Below are 17,003 nucleotides of genomic sequence, written 5' to 3' on the forward strand. Positions count from 1 at the left end.
AAGTTCACAGTTTGAGCAAGTTTAATCAAAATAAAGTCCAAGTACAAATATATAATTTAATAATCCACTAGAACAAGTCCTAAAATAAACAAACAAAAAAACAATGCTAAAAGTCTTCTAAGTTTCTCCAAAACCTTCTGGGGCATTTTGGAGCCCTCTTTGCTCTATTTGCTAGTCCTCATGAGCAATATTTGCAACTAAAAAGTTTTAACAAAGAAAAGGTGAACATTTCCACATTACTTAGTAAGGTGCCTTACACTTAAGGGGTTAATTGGTATCACTATGGTTCAATGATAAACAAAAGAAATATTCCAACCATAAAACAAACATCCCCCATATTTAATTTAATCCAATCACACATCTTAAATATTTCTTAACAATTAAATAAAATGCATGTGAGAATGTAATACACAATCATACAATGCATTATTGTTATCGGGCTTTCATAAAAGGATATGCGTCCATACTTAAATACACTCTCCTTTGGAGTCTTTTCGGGGTAAACTTTTGTGTCTTTTACACTAGGGATCTCATTCCCTTCTTAATTCACTTCTCATAGGCCTTTACTTTTCCTCATCATTTTTTTTTTCTTTTTTCATTTCATATAACCTTTCAACAATTTTTAATTTCCTTCACACAACCATGATGCATATGAATGCAACAAATTCACATATCATTATCCACAATTTGTCCAAGACATAATTTTTGTTAAATCCAAACATGCTCAATAATTCCAATACCCAATACAACAATTTTTCTACAATTAAATCACCACAAACATCAAGGAAAATTCCCAATAATCCATATATCAACATAAACATGATTTATACCTTAATCATATAAATTTTGTTTATTCCCAACATGCTCAATAATTTTTAACACTTAACACAACAATTATTCCAAAATTAAATAATCTCAAGCATTACAAAATCATAAAACAAAATTACCCATAACAATAACACACTTCAAATACCACCTATTTATCTCCAAACAACAAAATCTATAATTTTTTTCCAAGAAAAAAATATTAAATAAAAGTTTTAGAGTTAAACCACCTTACCACAAATCAAAAAATTCAATTGTTGAAATCAAAATATGACTTTGTACGAATGTTCCTCACATTGAATAGAATGTCCTCCTAAAATTTTATGTGAACCGAAGGTCATTTGGCGGGTTAAACGACCAGCCAAAGGCAAGTGACATTCTCCTCACACACAATCGTTGATGCCTCCAACACTCCCCTTATTATTATTTTTTTTTTAACTACACTAAAATGGCCTACCACCCAACCCACCTAACCCTATTTTTATTTCATTTTGTTTTTTTTTTCTTTCTCAATTTATTTCATTTCATTAATTCATTTATTTTTTTTCAATTTCGCTTCATTACATAAATTCTCAAACACAAGCCAAAAATATTTTAATTTCCCAAAATTTATTATTATTAATTTTATATTATTCAATTTTTATTTCCTTTTCGTTTTTTGTTTTCGCTTTTTTGGTAAACTTTGATTTCTACAATCCTAAGAAACTTCTTAGGGTATACCTGACATGACACAAAATTCAACTCCCTCGATTGACCACTAAAATTCTTCGAATTTCGTCAATTCGACACGTGTTCTTAATTTGCCTTTTTTTTTTTACACTTTTCAACCATCACTAAATAGAAGAGTTTTCAAACTTAAAATTTTGACATGGCCTAAAATACTTGATTATTACAGATTCTAACTTTTCGAACTAGGCTAAAAGAAATAAAAACAAGATTAAACCAAAATCTATGCTTTTTAATCAAATATAATGAAAGCTAAAATAGAAAACTCTAACGTATCTTTTCTGAAAAAAAAAAAAAAAAAACTGAATGGTGTGTGTTGTACTTATAAATATCTGCAACTTGTTCTCTCAAAAACTACTCCATGATGTGTCCTATATTGTAGAATGATACCCTCAAAATCCCCTTGCATGCTGCCTTTGATAGTGCATGTTGTACCTACATGGAGCCAGCTGTGTGTGTCTCTTTAAAGACATAAGAAGCAAGGGGACTGGTTGTTGCTCATTTAAAGAGTTACAAGTCGTGTTATGGAGCCTTCCCATATGCATCTTGATCTCACACCTACATATGCATGTTGATCTTACACTTCCATATGCGTGCTGATCTCGTGGCCTCCATGTGTGTACTAATCTCGTGCGTGGTGTTATGTTCAAAGGATGGCAGCCTGTGTAGAATATGCAAACCACCCACTTCCTTTTTCCTTGCTTGGTAAAATCAAGCCCTTTAGGATTGAAAACTGAAACCATAACGGGCCACATAAATATGAAAATCTTCACCTACAAGACAACCACACAACAACAAATTGATCACCCACTTCCAAAACATGCCCAATTCTTCACTGTACTAAAAACTTGAAGATCATTGAAGACCTTTTTAGATGGCAGCTACTCTAGAAGGTTTGTGGTGCGGCTTGTGAATGGAATTCTCTTTTTTTCCCAATGCCTTGGCTATTTAGAATCCCCCATTTCTTCTCTGTGTGATGATCCATAGAGATTAATAAAATCCATTTTCTTATGGCATCAAATACCTTTTTTGGCAGTTCGTGTCCTCTCAATGGAATGTGGTGCATGTAAAGTCAATCATTTCCTTGGCCACACGATGGTTTTCCTTATGTGGATGGCTTTTTCCTAAACAAAAATGGGATAATTGTATTTTCAACCCATATAAAGTTCATAATTAAGATAAGGTCCTCCAACCACCCATAATTGATGATAAGGATATGAGATAGTAATCGACAAAAATACCCACTTGACTCATTTTTATCTTTATTCTACTACTTGCCACTATTCTTTCTTATTTAACCATTTTTGGATTTTTCATTATTTTTTTAAATTCTTTTATAATTAATTTAAAAATTAACATTATTTTTTATTTTTAAATTATAAATAAACAAAAATTATATTAATGATTCAAATACTATTTTGGAAAATACTTTCTAAAAAAATATTAATTTAAATAAATAAAAATTATCTTTTACATTTATTTTTATCTTTTACATTTTAGAAGTAAATAATTTAATGATTAAAATACCATTTAAAATAAATATATTCACTATTTTAATTTTTTTACACTAAAAAGTATTTTAAAGTTTTTTTTTTACTATTATGAAATAAAAAGTTTAATTTTTTTTTTAATCTTCTTCCTTTCTTATTTTAATAACTTTTTGAACATGACTTTTAGTAATAAGTTGTATGAAATGTTACAAATTTGTTTATTAAGGATTTTTTTAATGATTTGAATTAATTGAAAATTTATTAAAATAAGAAAAAGAAAAAGAAATAAAGAGGATGGATGGAGAGTTTTTATTTTAAGTACTCAATTAAAATGTTTTTATATGACCTAATTTTAGAAGTGGATTATATCAATACATAGTAGAAATTGAATTTTTCTTATATAAAAGGGTTGAAAGGTATATATACTTATTTTAGATGAAAACAAGTAACTAAAAATTATATAGATTATATTTGAGTTTGGTTTTAAAATATTTTTCTAGTTTTTATTTTTTATTTTTAAAAATAATTTTTATTTTCTATATTGTCTCTTTTTGAAAATACGTTTTATTAAAAAATGAAAACTATTTTTAAAAATGGAAATTGAAAACCTTGTTTAGTACTATTTTTTTTTATATGAAAAAAAAAATTATTTATTCATTTATTGCGCCATTGTACAATTGTATTACACTAACTGTACAAGAAAAATGTACTAAGTGTACAAAGGCGTACAAGACCACAATTTGTGAAAGATTATAATAGATTATGAATCATTCATTTATTTTTCTTATCACTCACGAATTGTGCATATATGTCATGCACTTTATTTAATTCCTGCATGAAAATTCCAATACTTTCTCCAATAATTATATTTTGGGAAATTTTTTTTGACATTAAGTCATCCACCATCTTCTCAACTAAACCATTGGAAATATGGTTAAACACTCCTACGTGTACATGGACACATAACTTAGGAGGGATATGAAATTTGTGCCATTGTACAAAGGTATTATACTAACTGTACAAGGGAAATGTACTAATTGTACAAAGGTGTACAAGATTACCCTTTGTGAATTATTTTAATAAGTTCTAAACCACTTTTTTATTTTCCTTGTCACCCAAGGATTGTATGTCTATATCATGCATTTTATTTAATTCTCACATGGAAATTTTAATATTTTCCCCAATAATGATATTTGGGGGAAAAAAATGATCCTAAGTCATCCACCATTTTCTTAACCAAACCATTGAAAATATAATTAATACACCTACATGAACATATAACTTATGAGAAATATGAAATTTGTGTCATTGTACAAGGGTATTACACTAACCGTACAAGGGAAATGTGCTAAGTGTACAAGGGTGTACAAAACTCCTAATAGGTTTTATACAATTTTTAAACAATTTGAATTTGATATTAAGACGATTATTAATAGTTTTTATTTTTATTTTTATTTTTATTTTTACCAAACTATATCATTAAGGCATTCCCTACAAAAATTAACACATAGGAAATAAAATTAAAATCAATCATGTTTGAATTGTTCATTATAAGTAAACTAAATGAAATATCTATTTTGCCTTTATAAACATAATTTCATTGTTATCAATAGAGATTAAAAAAAATCATATTTAAATTGAATTAAAAATAAACAAAAATTATTTTTATAACATTTTCATTTTTTAAATCATTAATTTAAATTATGAAATTAGTTTTAAAATTAAAAATATTTGTTGTAATTATAGTTTTGAAGATTTCATGATTTTTATCTGATTACTTTGAAAAAATTGCTTTAATAAGAAAATATTTATTTTAATGATTTTAAATATTTAAATCTTTATTAAAAAATATTTATGATTAGTGTGGAGAGCAATTAGGTAATTTTGGAATGGAGAAATTTTGAATATTTTGAAGACTTTAATTCGACCAATTACCCTATTTACACTTTCAAAATTATTGGAAGGTTGGTAAATTAGTATTAAAAATATTGTCTTTTTGATTAATATTCTATATATATATATATATATATATATATATATATATATATATATATATGCATGTGAGTGTTTACATTATTTTCGAAATAATAAACACCATGTGTCTAATTTGCAAGTTAAAAAAAATAATAATATTTTATGACGTATTTAAAAAGTATTTATTATATGTTCTATAAATTTGAAAAAATATAATATTTGATGATACCTAATTTACAAGTTAGAACAAACAAATAATACTAATATTTTATGAGTTGTTTAAAAATTATTTAATATATATGAGAAATAATATAATTTTGAAATAAAGAATCATATTTAAAATTATAATCATGTTTATCAAATTTTTTACTAGGATTATCTTTAATTTTTTTAATATATTTATACTCATTTATTTTAAAAATGAAAAACTATTTTTTTTTTTTGTAAACATGTTCTATTACCTTTCAAGTAAAAAATTAGATAAGTTTGAAAGTCAATAAAAAAAATTAAATACCACTTTCAATAATTTTTAGATAAATTTTTATATAATATATTTTATTTGAAATTTAATTTCTAAAGTTTAACTAAAAAATTGTATTGACAATTTTCTTATTGTGAGTTAAAATACTTTGTATTAGTCTATCTAGATAAGAAAAATTATTAATATAATATTAGAACTTCATATCTTAGTTATTTTTTTCAATAAATTTATCTTTTTAAAAATTTTAAAATAAAAACATTAAAAATTAAAAAGCTAAAATGATATATATATATATATATATATATATATATATATATATATATATATATATATATAATAAAATGAAGTGATAGTCAATTTTTAAATTTTTTAAAATATGGTTAATGTAGAAAATATAAAAAATAATTAAAAATAAGAGAAAAATATAAATGAAAGGGTAATGTAAATTTAAAATAAAAAAAAATGAAAATTAAATTAAAAGATAAATACAAAAAGATGAAAAATTCCAAAATTTTTATCATTGCTTATAATAAGAGCAAAAAGATTCAATATCTTTAAAAATGAAAAACAAAAAAACATTATTGATTTTTATTTGACATAAAATAGAAATATAGATTGGAAGAAAAAAAAAAGTTATAAATGAGTAATACTTAATAGGGAATAGAAAAGGGAAAAAATACAAAAAATACAAAAAATTGAAATTCACACTCACTTGTACCTATGTAAGGATTAAGGGTATTTAAGGGATTAATGAAAGACAAAATCCTTCATCTTAATTTTCATATTTTGTTTGGGTCTTGGGCTTAAATATGCATGATATATGGACTAAATGTTAATTTTTGGGCTCCGTTGGGCCCAAAACACAATTCTCAAAAAAAAAAAAAACTCATGCTAAAAAAAAATCGTAAAATAGAAGTTAGAAACCATGCATTAATAATAAAATAATAAAATCTGAAAAACTTTAAAAAGAAGTTAAATAAAAAATCCTATAATTAAAAATCAAAAATTAAAATTATGCAATTAAAACTAAAATATCAATCACATGCATATTTAATAAATTGATAGAATCGAAGAAAGAAATATGAAACTCATACAGTTAAATATCCAAAATTCAACCCATGTAGTAAAAAATAAAATAAAATCAATTCAAATGCTTATTCAAATTCGAAATCAAGCAATCAAACTCAAGAAAACAAATCTAAGTGAAATAAGCATAGTGAAGTGTCTAGTGAAACCTATCCTAAAAGGTATCTAAATGATCTAAGCCTAGAAAAGTGTCTTAGTGAACGTAACGTGAGCTTGAACGGTGACCAAGGTCATCAGTTGCAATGAGAGGAGATATTGTCCTGAACAAACACCTCCAGCTTCAGAACTGCAATCTCCTTGATCAGATTCTTAGCAAGTCGGACACTAAGCTTACATTTTTAATATCATTTTCATAATTATGATATGTGAAAGACCTGATAGTATTCAACTCATTCTCTGACTTCTTCAATGAGTCTTCAGGATGAAAATTCCCGATTTCTGCCATTCCCAAACCTCAACAAAAATTGGACTAATGTAGCTCTTTGATTCTGATCGGATGCTGATATTATTAATGATCTACCTTCACCTTTCATGAGAGGAAGCGGTTCCATATTGTCTTCTCGAGTTCTCTTTCTGCAAGGCTATCTCCCAAATAGAAGTCCAGCTGACGTTGTTTCACTATCTGTCAACTCGGCCTTACAGTTCTCTCTATTGGACACACCAAACTCCACTTCACCCTGACAAGTGTCATGAACTTCTAACTGAGTTCCTAATTTTGAAAAACTCGGTACAGCTCCATTAGAAATTTGATCTTCTAAAAAAGACGGATTCATAGAGACAAAATTATCAGGACCATTACTGGAATTGCCTGATGCGTTACACTACTCAAATTCAATAACTGATGCTTTCTCTGTGGCTTCGGTAGTTAACACATCATCCCCACCACTGAGATTTATTAGAAGAGTTAGAAATCCAATGAGAGGATGTTTGAGCTATTGAGGGCATTTTCATGAATTCCAGACTGTCCCTTATTGGCTGTGACAGAATGAAATGCTGCAGAACTTCGTTTGGCACCTCCAAGGTAAACCTCATCAGGAGCATCCCACTTTCAGGTCCATTACTGATCTGGACTGCCTCTTTAGCAACCGCTTATATTTTTTGGTAATTCAGGGGAAGTTCGTCTTCGTCAGGCCTCTTCAGATCTTTGAGCTAAACTCTGAAGTATAAGTGAGAAACCCACCACAATGTCATTAATATGCAGACCTAGAATCATGTGCAGGCCTAAGGTAGTGTCTCGAGTAAGTGCCGTAGGTGGGAAACAACATAGTTTGCAAATTCAGGTATTTTCCGTACTTCTAGCATTTTCAATCTGGAATATCAGATTTTTTAATTCCACACATAGCAGTTTTCAGAGACGAAGTAGCAGGCAAATAACCTTACTGAAATGCGCAGAAGTGCTATTCCAGCGGTTGGTTTAGACTCTTCTGTGTTTTCTGGTATTTTAGAGGCCACTAATTTCTGTTCACAAAAAAAAAAAAAAAAAAAAAAAAATCATCATTAGATGCGTCACTCAATCTTTCATCACAATTTGCCCCCCTCGAAAGCTCGGATTGAAGCATTTGTTGGGTTATTCTTAACTATGTCTTTGTTGGAGAATGAACAAGACTGCTTCTTAATGTCACCTCAAATAACTAGAAATTCTGAACCTTTAAGATACGGATGGCAAACTGGCTCTGAAGGGATTTAATTTTTTAATCAGATTGCAGTCTTCGAATTGTGGTTTCTGTTTTAAGAAACAAATGAAACGGATTCACCACAGGATGCAAGTCTTTGACCCGACTTTAGTGAAGAATTACTGGAACCAGCCCTTGTCGAACTTCAGAGAAACAAGCTCTGCTTTGAGTTGATTGGACTCATTCTATTTTCCCATGTTCCAAAGCTTGCTGCCCATTAAAATCATCATCACCTACATGATCTGGGGAACTACCACTAGCTTCACCGAGATCGGTCTTAGTTCTTCCTTTAGGATAGCCATTCATGATAATCTCTTGCCTGAGACACTCTTTCTGCAGTTTCACCTTGAGCTCCGACCCAGTATTTGATTTACTTTAAAGAAAAGGCCGGATAACTCATTCTTCTTTGTTTGCAGCTGGATTCTAACTGATTCCTCTTAGAAAACTTCTGAATTCATCTTACCAAATGAAGAATTTTGTAAAGATGTTGTAACAGGACCTCCAGAATTGATATCACAGCTGTCATTAATCTATAGGGCATCCGTGGTTTTTGAGATGATCTATATATTTTTTTTTTTAGGTACAAGGTTGTTAGTCTTATCCATTTTTTTTTTTCCTTTTTTCACAAGTTGCATTGCCGAAAGTAGAGTTAAGAAAATCCCCAACTGTAGCGTCTGTATGGAATGAAAGCTGCTCAGTTGAAACTCCCATGTACATCATTGCACCAAGTCCTAAAAGAGTTGAGGACCACAACAATCTGGTCTACCTAATCATCAATAGAAAATGTGGCTTCTTCAAAGCTTTTATGGATTTCAGTGTCTGCTTTACTGCCCTTTCAAGATGGAGTTTCTAGTGCAATCCTCTTTATCATATACTTCTTGTTCAAATTTGTCATAAAATCCAAATAATCAATAGTACTATGTTGTGACAATTATGCTTAAGAGAAAAAAATAAAATCAACTAAAAATATAAAATATAGGAATCAATATAAGGGTTATGAATTATTAGGAATCAATAGTACTATGTGTATATGTGTATAGACTTTCACATGGTTGGTTTTAGTCTTGCTATTAATGATATTCAATGAAAGTTAGTTGGGGGACATAGAGGAATAAATAGCATCTTAAATTTATCTACCAAATCCGAACGGGAATGCAAATGAAAGTCTACGATGTGAAATATGGTTTCACATCTAAATATAGTTTTTTCCCTCATAAATAAGGCTTTGACATGTGGTTTTAGTCTTGCTATTAATGATATTCAATGAAAGTTAGTTGCGGGACACAGAGGAATAAATAGCATCTTAAATTTATCTACCAAATCATAACAGGAATGCAAATGAAAGTCTACGATGTGAAATATGGTTTCACATCTAAATATAGTTTTTTCTATTATAAATAAGACCGAGTGAAGGGAAGAAAAGTGCAGTGAGAAGTGAGAAGCAATAGAAGTGATTAAAGAGGAAATGGCATTACCAAGGTATGTGGTGCTCAAATCAAAATATAACAACGAGTACTTGCGGTACATCCATGAAGATGTGCAAATTCATGGATTTCTCCAATTCTCGGGAGAGGAGGTCGTGACCCCCTACTCAAAGTTCCAAGTGGAGAGGGCAAAGAATGGCAGGGGACTAGTGCACATAAGATGCTGCTACAACAACAAATACTGGGTAAGGTGGTCCAAGAACCATTGGTGGATTGTTGCCGGGGCCGACGAACCAGATGAAGACCAATCGTCATGGTCATGTACCTTGTTCGAGCCTGTGCACGTAGATGGCGATGCTCAAACACTCCGATTTCGCCACGTCCAGCTCGGACACTATGCATGCTTATGGAGGCTTCCACCTCCTTATGGTTCCTGTTTGTTTGCAGGATCAACTTCGGCTGACAACGACCTCTGCGATGTCTGTACAATCATTGATTGGGAATCACTATTGATATTGCCAAAACATATCGCCTTCAAGGGCGATAATGGCCACTACCTCAGTGCCCGGACGATCGAGGGACACCCATATCTGGAGTTCGCATCAAGTGACATTGGAGACCCGACAGTGGGGAACGAGGTCTTCACCACTCACGATGGAAGCGTCCGCATAAAGTCAGATTACTTCGACAGATTCTGGAGGCGCAGCCCTAACTGGATATGGGCTGACTCAGATGATTCCACCACCAACAACTCCGATACCTTGTTTTGGCCTGTTAGAGTTGACAACAATGTGGTCGCTCTCCGCAACATAGGTAACAACAATTTCTGTAAGAGACTCACCACCGAGGGCAAGACCAGCTGTCTCAATGCCGCGGTCTCCACAATTTCCAGAGAGGCACGCCTGGAGGTGGCAGAGCTTGTTTTATCAAGAAACATCTATAATGTCAATTTTCGCCTCATGGACGCTAGGATCTACGACCAGAGCGTCATCGTGATGACCACCGCAGAAGCCATTAACAGGACCCATGAACCGCACACTCAACAGGTGAAGCTCTCGTATACGGAGACTAAGAGCCGTACTTGGAAGGGCAGTGTCTCATTGAAGTTGGGTGTCAAAATCACCATGGAAAGCGGCGTTCCATTCATCGCCAACGGAAAGTTAGAAATTTCGTCCGAGTTTAGCGGTGCATATGAGTGGGGAGAAACTGAATCAGTCACTACTGCAAGGGAGACTGTGTACAATGTTACAGTGCCGGCGATGACTAGGGTGACCGTGAGCATGATAGCAACACAGGGTTCGTGCGACGTCCCTTTCTCCTACACTCAGCGCGACACTTTGACCAACGGGAAAATTGTTGTTTACGATATGGATGATGGTGTTTACGTTGGCGTGAACTGCTTCAACGTCAAGTACGAGACCAAAGAAGAAAAGCTGTGATGTGAAATGCTAAGTCATGCTTCTAGGACTTGTTGCATTGGTCCAATCCCCCTTCCTTGCCTAATAATATTATGAAGGATAATAAAGTGCTTGCCTTTACTTTTGGGACTTCTTGAGAGTGTTGTGCATGATCGGTGAGCGACTTAAAGAAAGATGTTTCTTTTATGTAACTTATCATCATACTTGAGTTTGTGTTTTCTAAGTATTGATGAAATAAATATTATGTGGGTATTGCGTAGCTTTTTCACTTTTTTTTTTAGTTTTAATATCTTGGTACTTAATATACTTACATCTCATCTAGACTATTCCACCTAATATTTAAATTTAAATTTATAATATGATAATATTGATTATTTAGATTTTGTGAGAAATAAGAAGATAAATACATGATCTAGTTTTATTCCTAATTGAATAAACCAAAAATTAACTAAATTTAAATATATATAAAACCATGTTTCACATTGTGGATTTAGATTCGCATTCCCATTTGCATTCTCATTCTTATTAGGTGGATAGCAATGATATAATATATTATTTCTTCCCTTATATATGTCTCGCAATATGAATTAAACTACAAGACATCATTTCTTTTTATGTCACATGCTTGGCTAAGGACAAGAAAGACTTTGACATAATAAGTAATATGAATGCATGAAATGTAAAACATTTAATGAAGAAAATGATAGAGTGAACATAAGTGGTAAGTGGTGGGATTTCATTAATCATTAATAATTAATAATGATAGAAGTTAGGTTTGTCAAGTCTTCCTTTGTAAATAATTATTATTTTACTAGAATTTATAAATACACAAAAAAAATAAGTGGATATGGAATCTCATGTAAGAAGTTAATCTTGAGTGATAAATGGTGTTAACTCTTATGAGAAGAGTCTGTCTTTAATTCTAATTTTTGTGGGATTGGAAACATGACTTCGATTGGATCAAACAAATGAAATTGATTTTTCAAAATTTTATATTTTATTGCATCAATAAATATTTTAATCTAATATATAATTTATCAACATTTTAAATTGATGAAAACAAAATTGACTTAATATATATAATTTTTAAACTTGTGTTTCAATACCCAATCACCGGTCATTAAAAGGTCATCAATTTCAAATATTCTATAACTCATACATGGACTTCTAAATTTTATTTTTTCAATTGACTTTAATTTTATCTTAAGTATAATTGTCAAAACATGATAATATTGATTATTTAGATTTTATGACAAATTTGAAGATAAAATATACAATCCAACTTGTTCCAAATTGAACTAACCAAAAATTAAATTTAAATGTAAAACCAAAATTCACTTTATAGACTAAGATTTGTATTCCCATTTGAATTCTCATTCTCATTTTGTGGATACTAATAAATTAAAAACACTATTTCTTTCTATATGCATACCTCACAGCATTTATTGGATATCACTAACAGCAAGACTAAAACAAGGCTTCACATTCTATACTTCGATTCTCTTTTCCATTTGCAGCTCCATTCTCATTTGGGGGATACCAATAAATCTGAAACATAATTTCTCTTTATATATCTCACTAAATTTATTAGATATTAGTAAATGTGTGACGTCATATTTCTTTTTATCACATGCTTGGTAAAGATAAGGACTCACAAAACATATAACATTGAGGGGGTGAAAATGGTAAAGTGATTTGTAAGTAGTAAGATTTGATTAATACTTATATAACCTACAAAGACATGTTGATGGTAGAAGTTAGATTTGTTGGATCTCCTTTTGTAAAGAATTATTATTTTACATGACATATATATTAATACTCACTCCAAAAATAAGCGGACGTAGAACATCATATGAAATAATAATGATGGGTGATGAATGAAGTTAATTTCCAAAAGAAGAGTCTCTCTGACGATTTTGAGTGGGATGGGAAAAGATAGATTAATTTGGACCAGAAAAATCAATTTGACTTTTAAAAATTTTAAATTTTGTTGGATTTATTTAAAAAGAAACTAAAATTTTCAATCTAATATATGAATAATCAACATGTTAAATGGTTGAAAACTGAATTCACTAGGATATATCTAGAATTTTTAAATTTGTGTGTCAATTCACTATGACATGTAACCAGTTATCAAATAGGCATCAATGAGCATAATATGATAATATCGATTATTAAGATTTTATGAAAAATATGAAGATAAAATACATGATCTAGGTCCATTCTTAATTGAATTAATCAAAAATTAAATTTAGATGTAAAACCATGTTTCACATGGTAGACTTAGATTTACATTCCCATTTGCATTCTCATTCTCATTTTCATTCTCGTTTGGTAGGTACCAATAATATAAGATATTATATTTCCTTTATATGTATATGTCTCACAACATTTATCAAACTACAAGACATCCTTTCTTTCTACATCACATGTTTGGATAAGGATGGGAAAGACCTTGACATAGTAAGTCACATATTTAGCATAAAAATAAATGTGAAATCATGAAAGGTAAAGTATTCAATGAAGAAAATGGTAGAGTGGACTACAAGTGGTGGGATTTTCATTAATAGTTAAATAACTTATAGAGACATGTTCATGGTAGAAGTTAGATTTGTCAGTCTCACTCTTTAAATAATTATTAGATGTGACATCTATAAATACACAAAAAAAGAAGTAGATGTAGAATCTGAAGTAAAAACTAATCCTAAGTTATGAATGAGGTTAACTCCTATGAGAAGAGTTTTTAATATTAATTTTTATGGTGTTGAAAAAATGAATAGAATTAGATCACAATCATCCATTCCTAATAATTCATAACCCTTATATTGATTCCTATATTTTATATTTTTAGTTGATTTTATTTTTTCTCTTAAGCATAATTGTCACAACATAGTACTATTGATTATTTGGATTTTATGACAAATTTGAACAAGAAGTATATGATCCAACTTTTTGAAAACTTGAATTAACCAAAAATTATATTTAACTTAAAACGGTAACTCACATAATAAACTAAGATTTGCATCCTCACTTGCATTCCCATTCTCATTTAGAGGATTCCAATAAATAAAAGACATTATTTCTTTCCATGTCTTACAAAATTTAAAAACTATGTTGCACATTTTAAACTTAAATTCATATTCACATTCCCATTTTTGCTCTCATTTGGTGGATACAAATACTTACAAGACGTGATTTCTCTCTATTTGACTCACTACATTTGTTAGATATTAGTAATGGCAAGACTTTCTTTCTTTCTTTTTTTTTTTTTTCTATCAAGTTCACAAAACAAGATATATATCAAACATAAAAATTTAAAAAAAAAAAAATCCTGGGTCGGGTAGTACTCAAAAATATTTTTAAAACACTCCAACTTATCAGATGTTGAGATTCCATCATTTACAGTAGATACAAATTTGAAAACTCATATCTTCCTCAAAAAAATATATTCTTTAATATTTTATATGTCTAAGATCAATTTCAAAAAGTCTAAAATTAAAAAAAAAAAATATCTAATTAAATTTAAAAAGCCATCTGTTATTTTATGTTTACAAAAAGATTTCGGGTAACTAGAACTAGGTAAAAACAAAGCCCTCCTAAAAACTCATTAATATCTTTTATTATAGAATTGCTTTCTAACTCAAAGGAAATTCTAAATTAAAATTCAAGAAGTGAGAAAAATCATACTATTTTGGAATTTTAAAAAAAAAATATTCTAAAGTTGCTGAAACTAATTTTAAATCTAAAGGGTCAATGATTGAGTGAAAACTGGCAGTAAGGAAGAGTTAAAAAAAATGATTTTATGTAGGGGTTCCACCAATTCTCCAATTGCTTTTGCATGAGTTGGTTCAATGAATTCCATTATTTGGCATCATGAAGTTTGTTCATGCTTGTTGAAAATCAATAAAAACAAGAAAATAGTTGAAAATCAAATAAAATAGTGAGAATGCATGCTATGTTGAAAATGACAGCAAAAAGTTTCTTGAAATCCGAATTTTGATGAATCTAGAAACTCTCAAGGATGAAATTTGAAGGAAACTAGAATCGTTTAACAAAACAAAGAAATAGGAGGATGGTGTGATTGCCCTTGAGAATGAGTGAATGGTGAGTGCTTTGGAGGATTTTTCCTAAAAGAGGACCGTGAGTGTCCACTCATGCAGTCTCAGCATGAGGAGAAGCATCCTCATGGCGGCATGTGGTCCCCCTTCATAACGCAGGCTACTACTCCTTGTTTCTGTTGGAGAGTACTCTAAATGGCGTGTGGTGTCCTCTTTGCAGTGTGTTGGCATCTTTGGAGAGTGGCGTGAAGTCTTTCACGGATTCCAGCCCATGTATGTGCATGCTTGTGCATGTGGAGAATTCTCTTCGAATAATGCCTCGTCTTGCTTTTCAAATATGGTGCGTGCCAAAGATGCTGATTACTACTCAAAAAGTGCTCTTTTTTAGCTTGAAATTAACCGTTTTAAACACTTTTGAGTAGTAGTTAATACTTTTTAACTCAATTGGCACATTAAGGAACCTAGCAAGGGTTACTAATAAGTTTTTGGCTAGAGTTGGTGTTTTTGGTAGCTTTTTTTATCATTGAAACAAGCAAAGAATGAGGAAGAATTTTGTGCAATCCATGGCAATGCAAGTTGAAGCTCAAATATATGAAGAATCCGAGTTTTGGAGCATTTCATAGCCCTTTTCCAAGCTTGGCAATAGGTTACCAAGCCAATCAAAGATGCAAGGAAGAAAACCATAGGAAGAAATCCAACATGTAGCAATTTCGCATAGCATGCGAAATCAAGAGGTGGAGCAGCTACAGGACTGAGCCTGCAAAACCACAAGATGCAAAAAAAAAAAAAATCGTACACCATGCGAAATTTCGCATGGTCTGCGAAATCTTCCTATGCACCGACTCCTTTAGATTTTTGTCTCTAGATTTTTGTGTAAATTACTATTTTCTCCTTGTAATCAACCAATGATGGGATTTCTTGGTTAGAAACTATAAAGGGGGGTTGGAAAGACCTCTTTATATAATATCTTTTTTTGTATAATCTTTTAGAGATAGACGACACTTGTAATTCCCGTAGGAAGAAATATACAGAGCTCTTGCTCTGCCTTTCCTTCTCATTTTGTTTTCATTTTTCTTTCTAGCCAAACAACCTCTGAGGATGATTTCTCAGGGGATGAGTGGCTAAGTTTTACATTTCTTGGAATGATGGAAACTAGGTGAAGGACCCGAATGTAAAGGTGGGAGTTTTCCTTGCTTTAAATGAAGGTAGTTGTTAACCATTAATGGTTTTTATTTCAAGGTTTAGCTTTAAATCCCTTAGAATCACCTTGAATGGCCAATACTTGGTAAGCTTTTCGGATTCTATGGATGCTTATGCTAGATCCATGGATTTCCATTAGTTATCAAGTACGAGCCATTGGAAGGTGGTTCAAAGTGAGAATCACCTTGAATGGCCAATACTTGGTAAGCTTTCCGGATTCTATGGATACTTATTGCTAGATCCATGGATGTTCATTAGTTATCAAGTACGAGCCATTGGAAGGTGGTTCAAGGTGAGGGTCTTTAGTGTTTGAAGCCATTAATGGGAAGCAACTACCATTTTTCATGAACCCTTTGGATCAAATCTTAATTGCTAAATACAAAACCGGTTTGGGAGATAACCATCCTTTATGTTATTGTCCCCAATGCGAGGAGAAGATCTCAAATCTCCCCCTTTGCCTAAGGAACCCGATCCTAGTGACCTAATGCTCCAAGAGACATTCTTTTTGTAGTTAACTTCAATTGTTATTTTTGCTTAACTTAAAATCAACTTTTTCAACCACAATTTCATTTTCTTTAAAAGCTAATTTTCATAAGGAAAAGCACCATTTCATTACCTTCACTAAAGTCACTTGTACGAAGAAAACCC

The 17,003-nt window shown here is 30.8% G+C and overlaps 1 protein-coding gene across 1 annotated transcript; it reads left to right on the forward strand.

Annotated features, from left to right (window-relative positions):
• Positions 1-9,720: 9,720 nt before the first annotated feature.
• Positions 9,721-11,118, forward strand: LOC117918132. The gene has a single exon (XM_034834656.1). It carries the CDS (start codon positions 9,721-9,723, stop codon positions 11,116-11,118), a length of 1,398 nt encoding a protein of 465 aa, XP_034690547.1.
• Positions 11,119-17,003: the final 5,885 nt, after the last annotated feature.

This window comes from Vitis riparia, chromosome 7 (genome assembly GCF_004353265.1).
Source record: "Vitis riparia cultivar Riparia Gloire de Montpellier isolate 1030 chromosome 7, EGFV_Vit.rip_1.0, whole genome shotgun sequence".
NCBI classification, from domain to species: domain Eukaryota; kingdom Viridiplantae; phylum Streptophyta; class Magnoliopsida; order Vitales; family Vitaceae; genus Vitis; species Vitis riparia.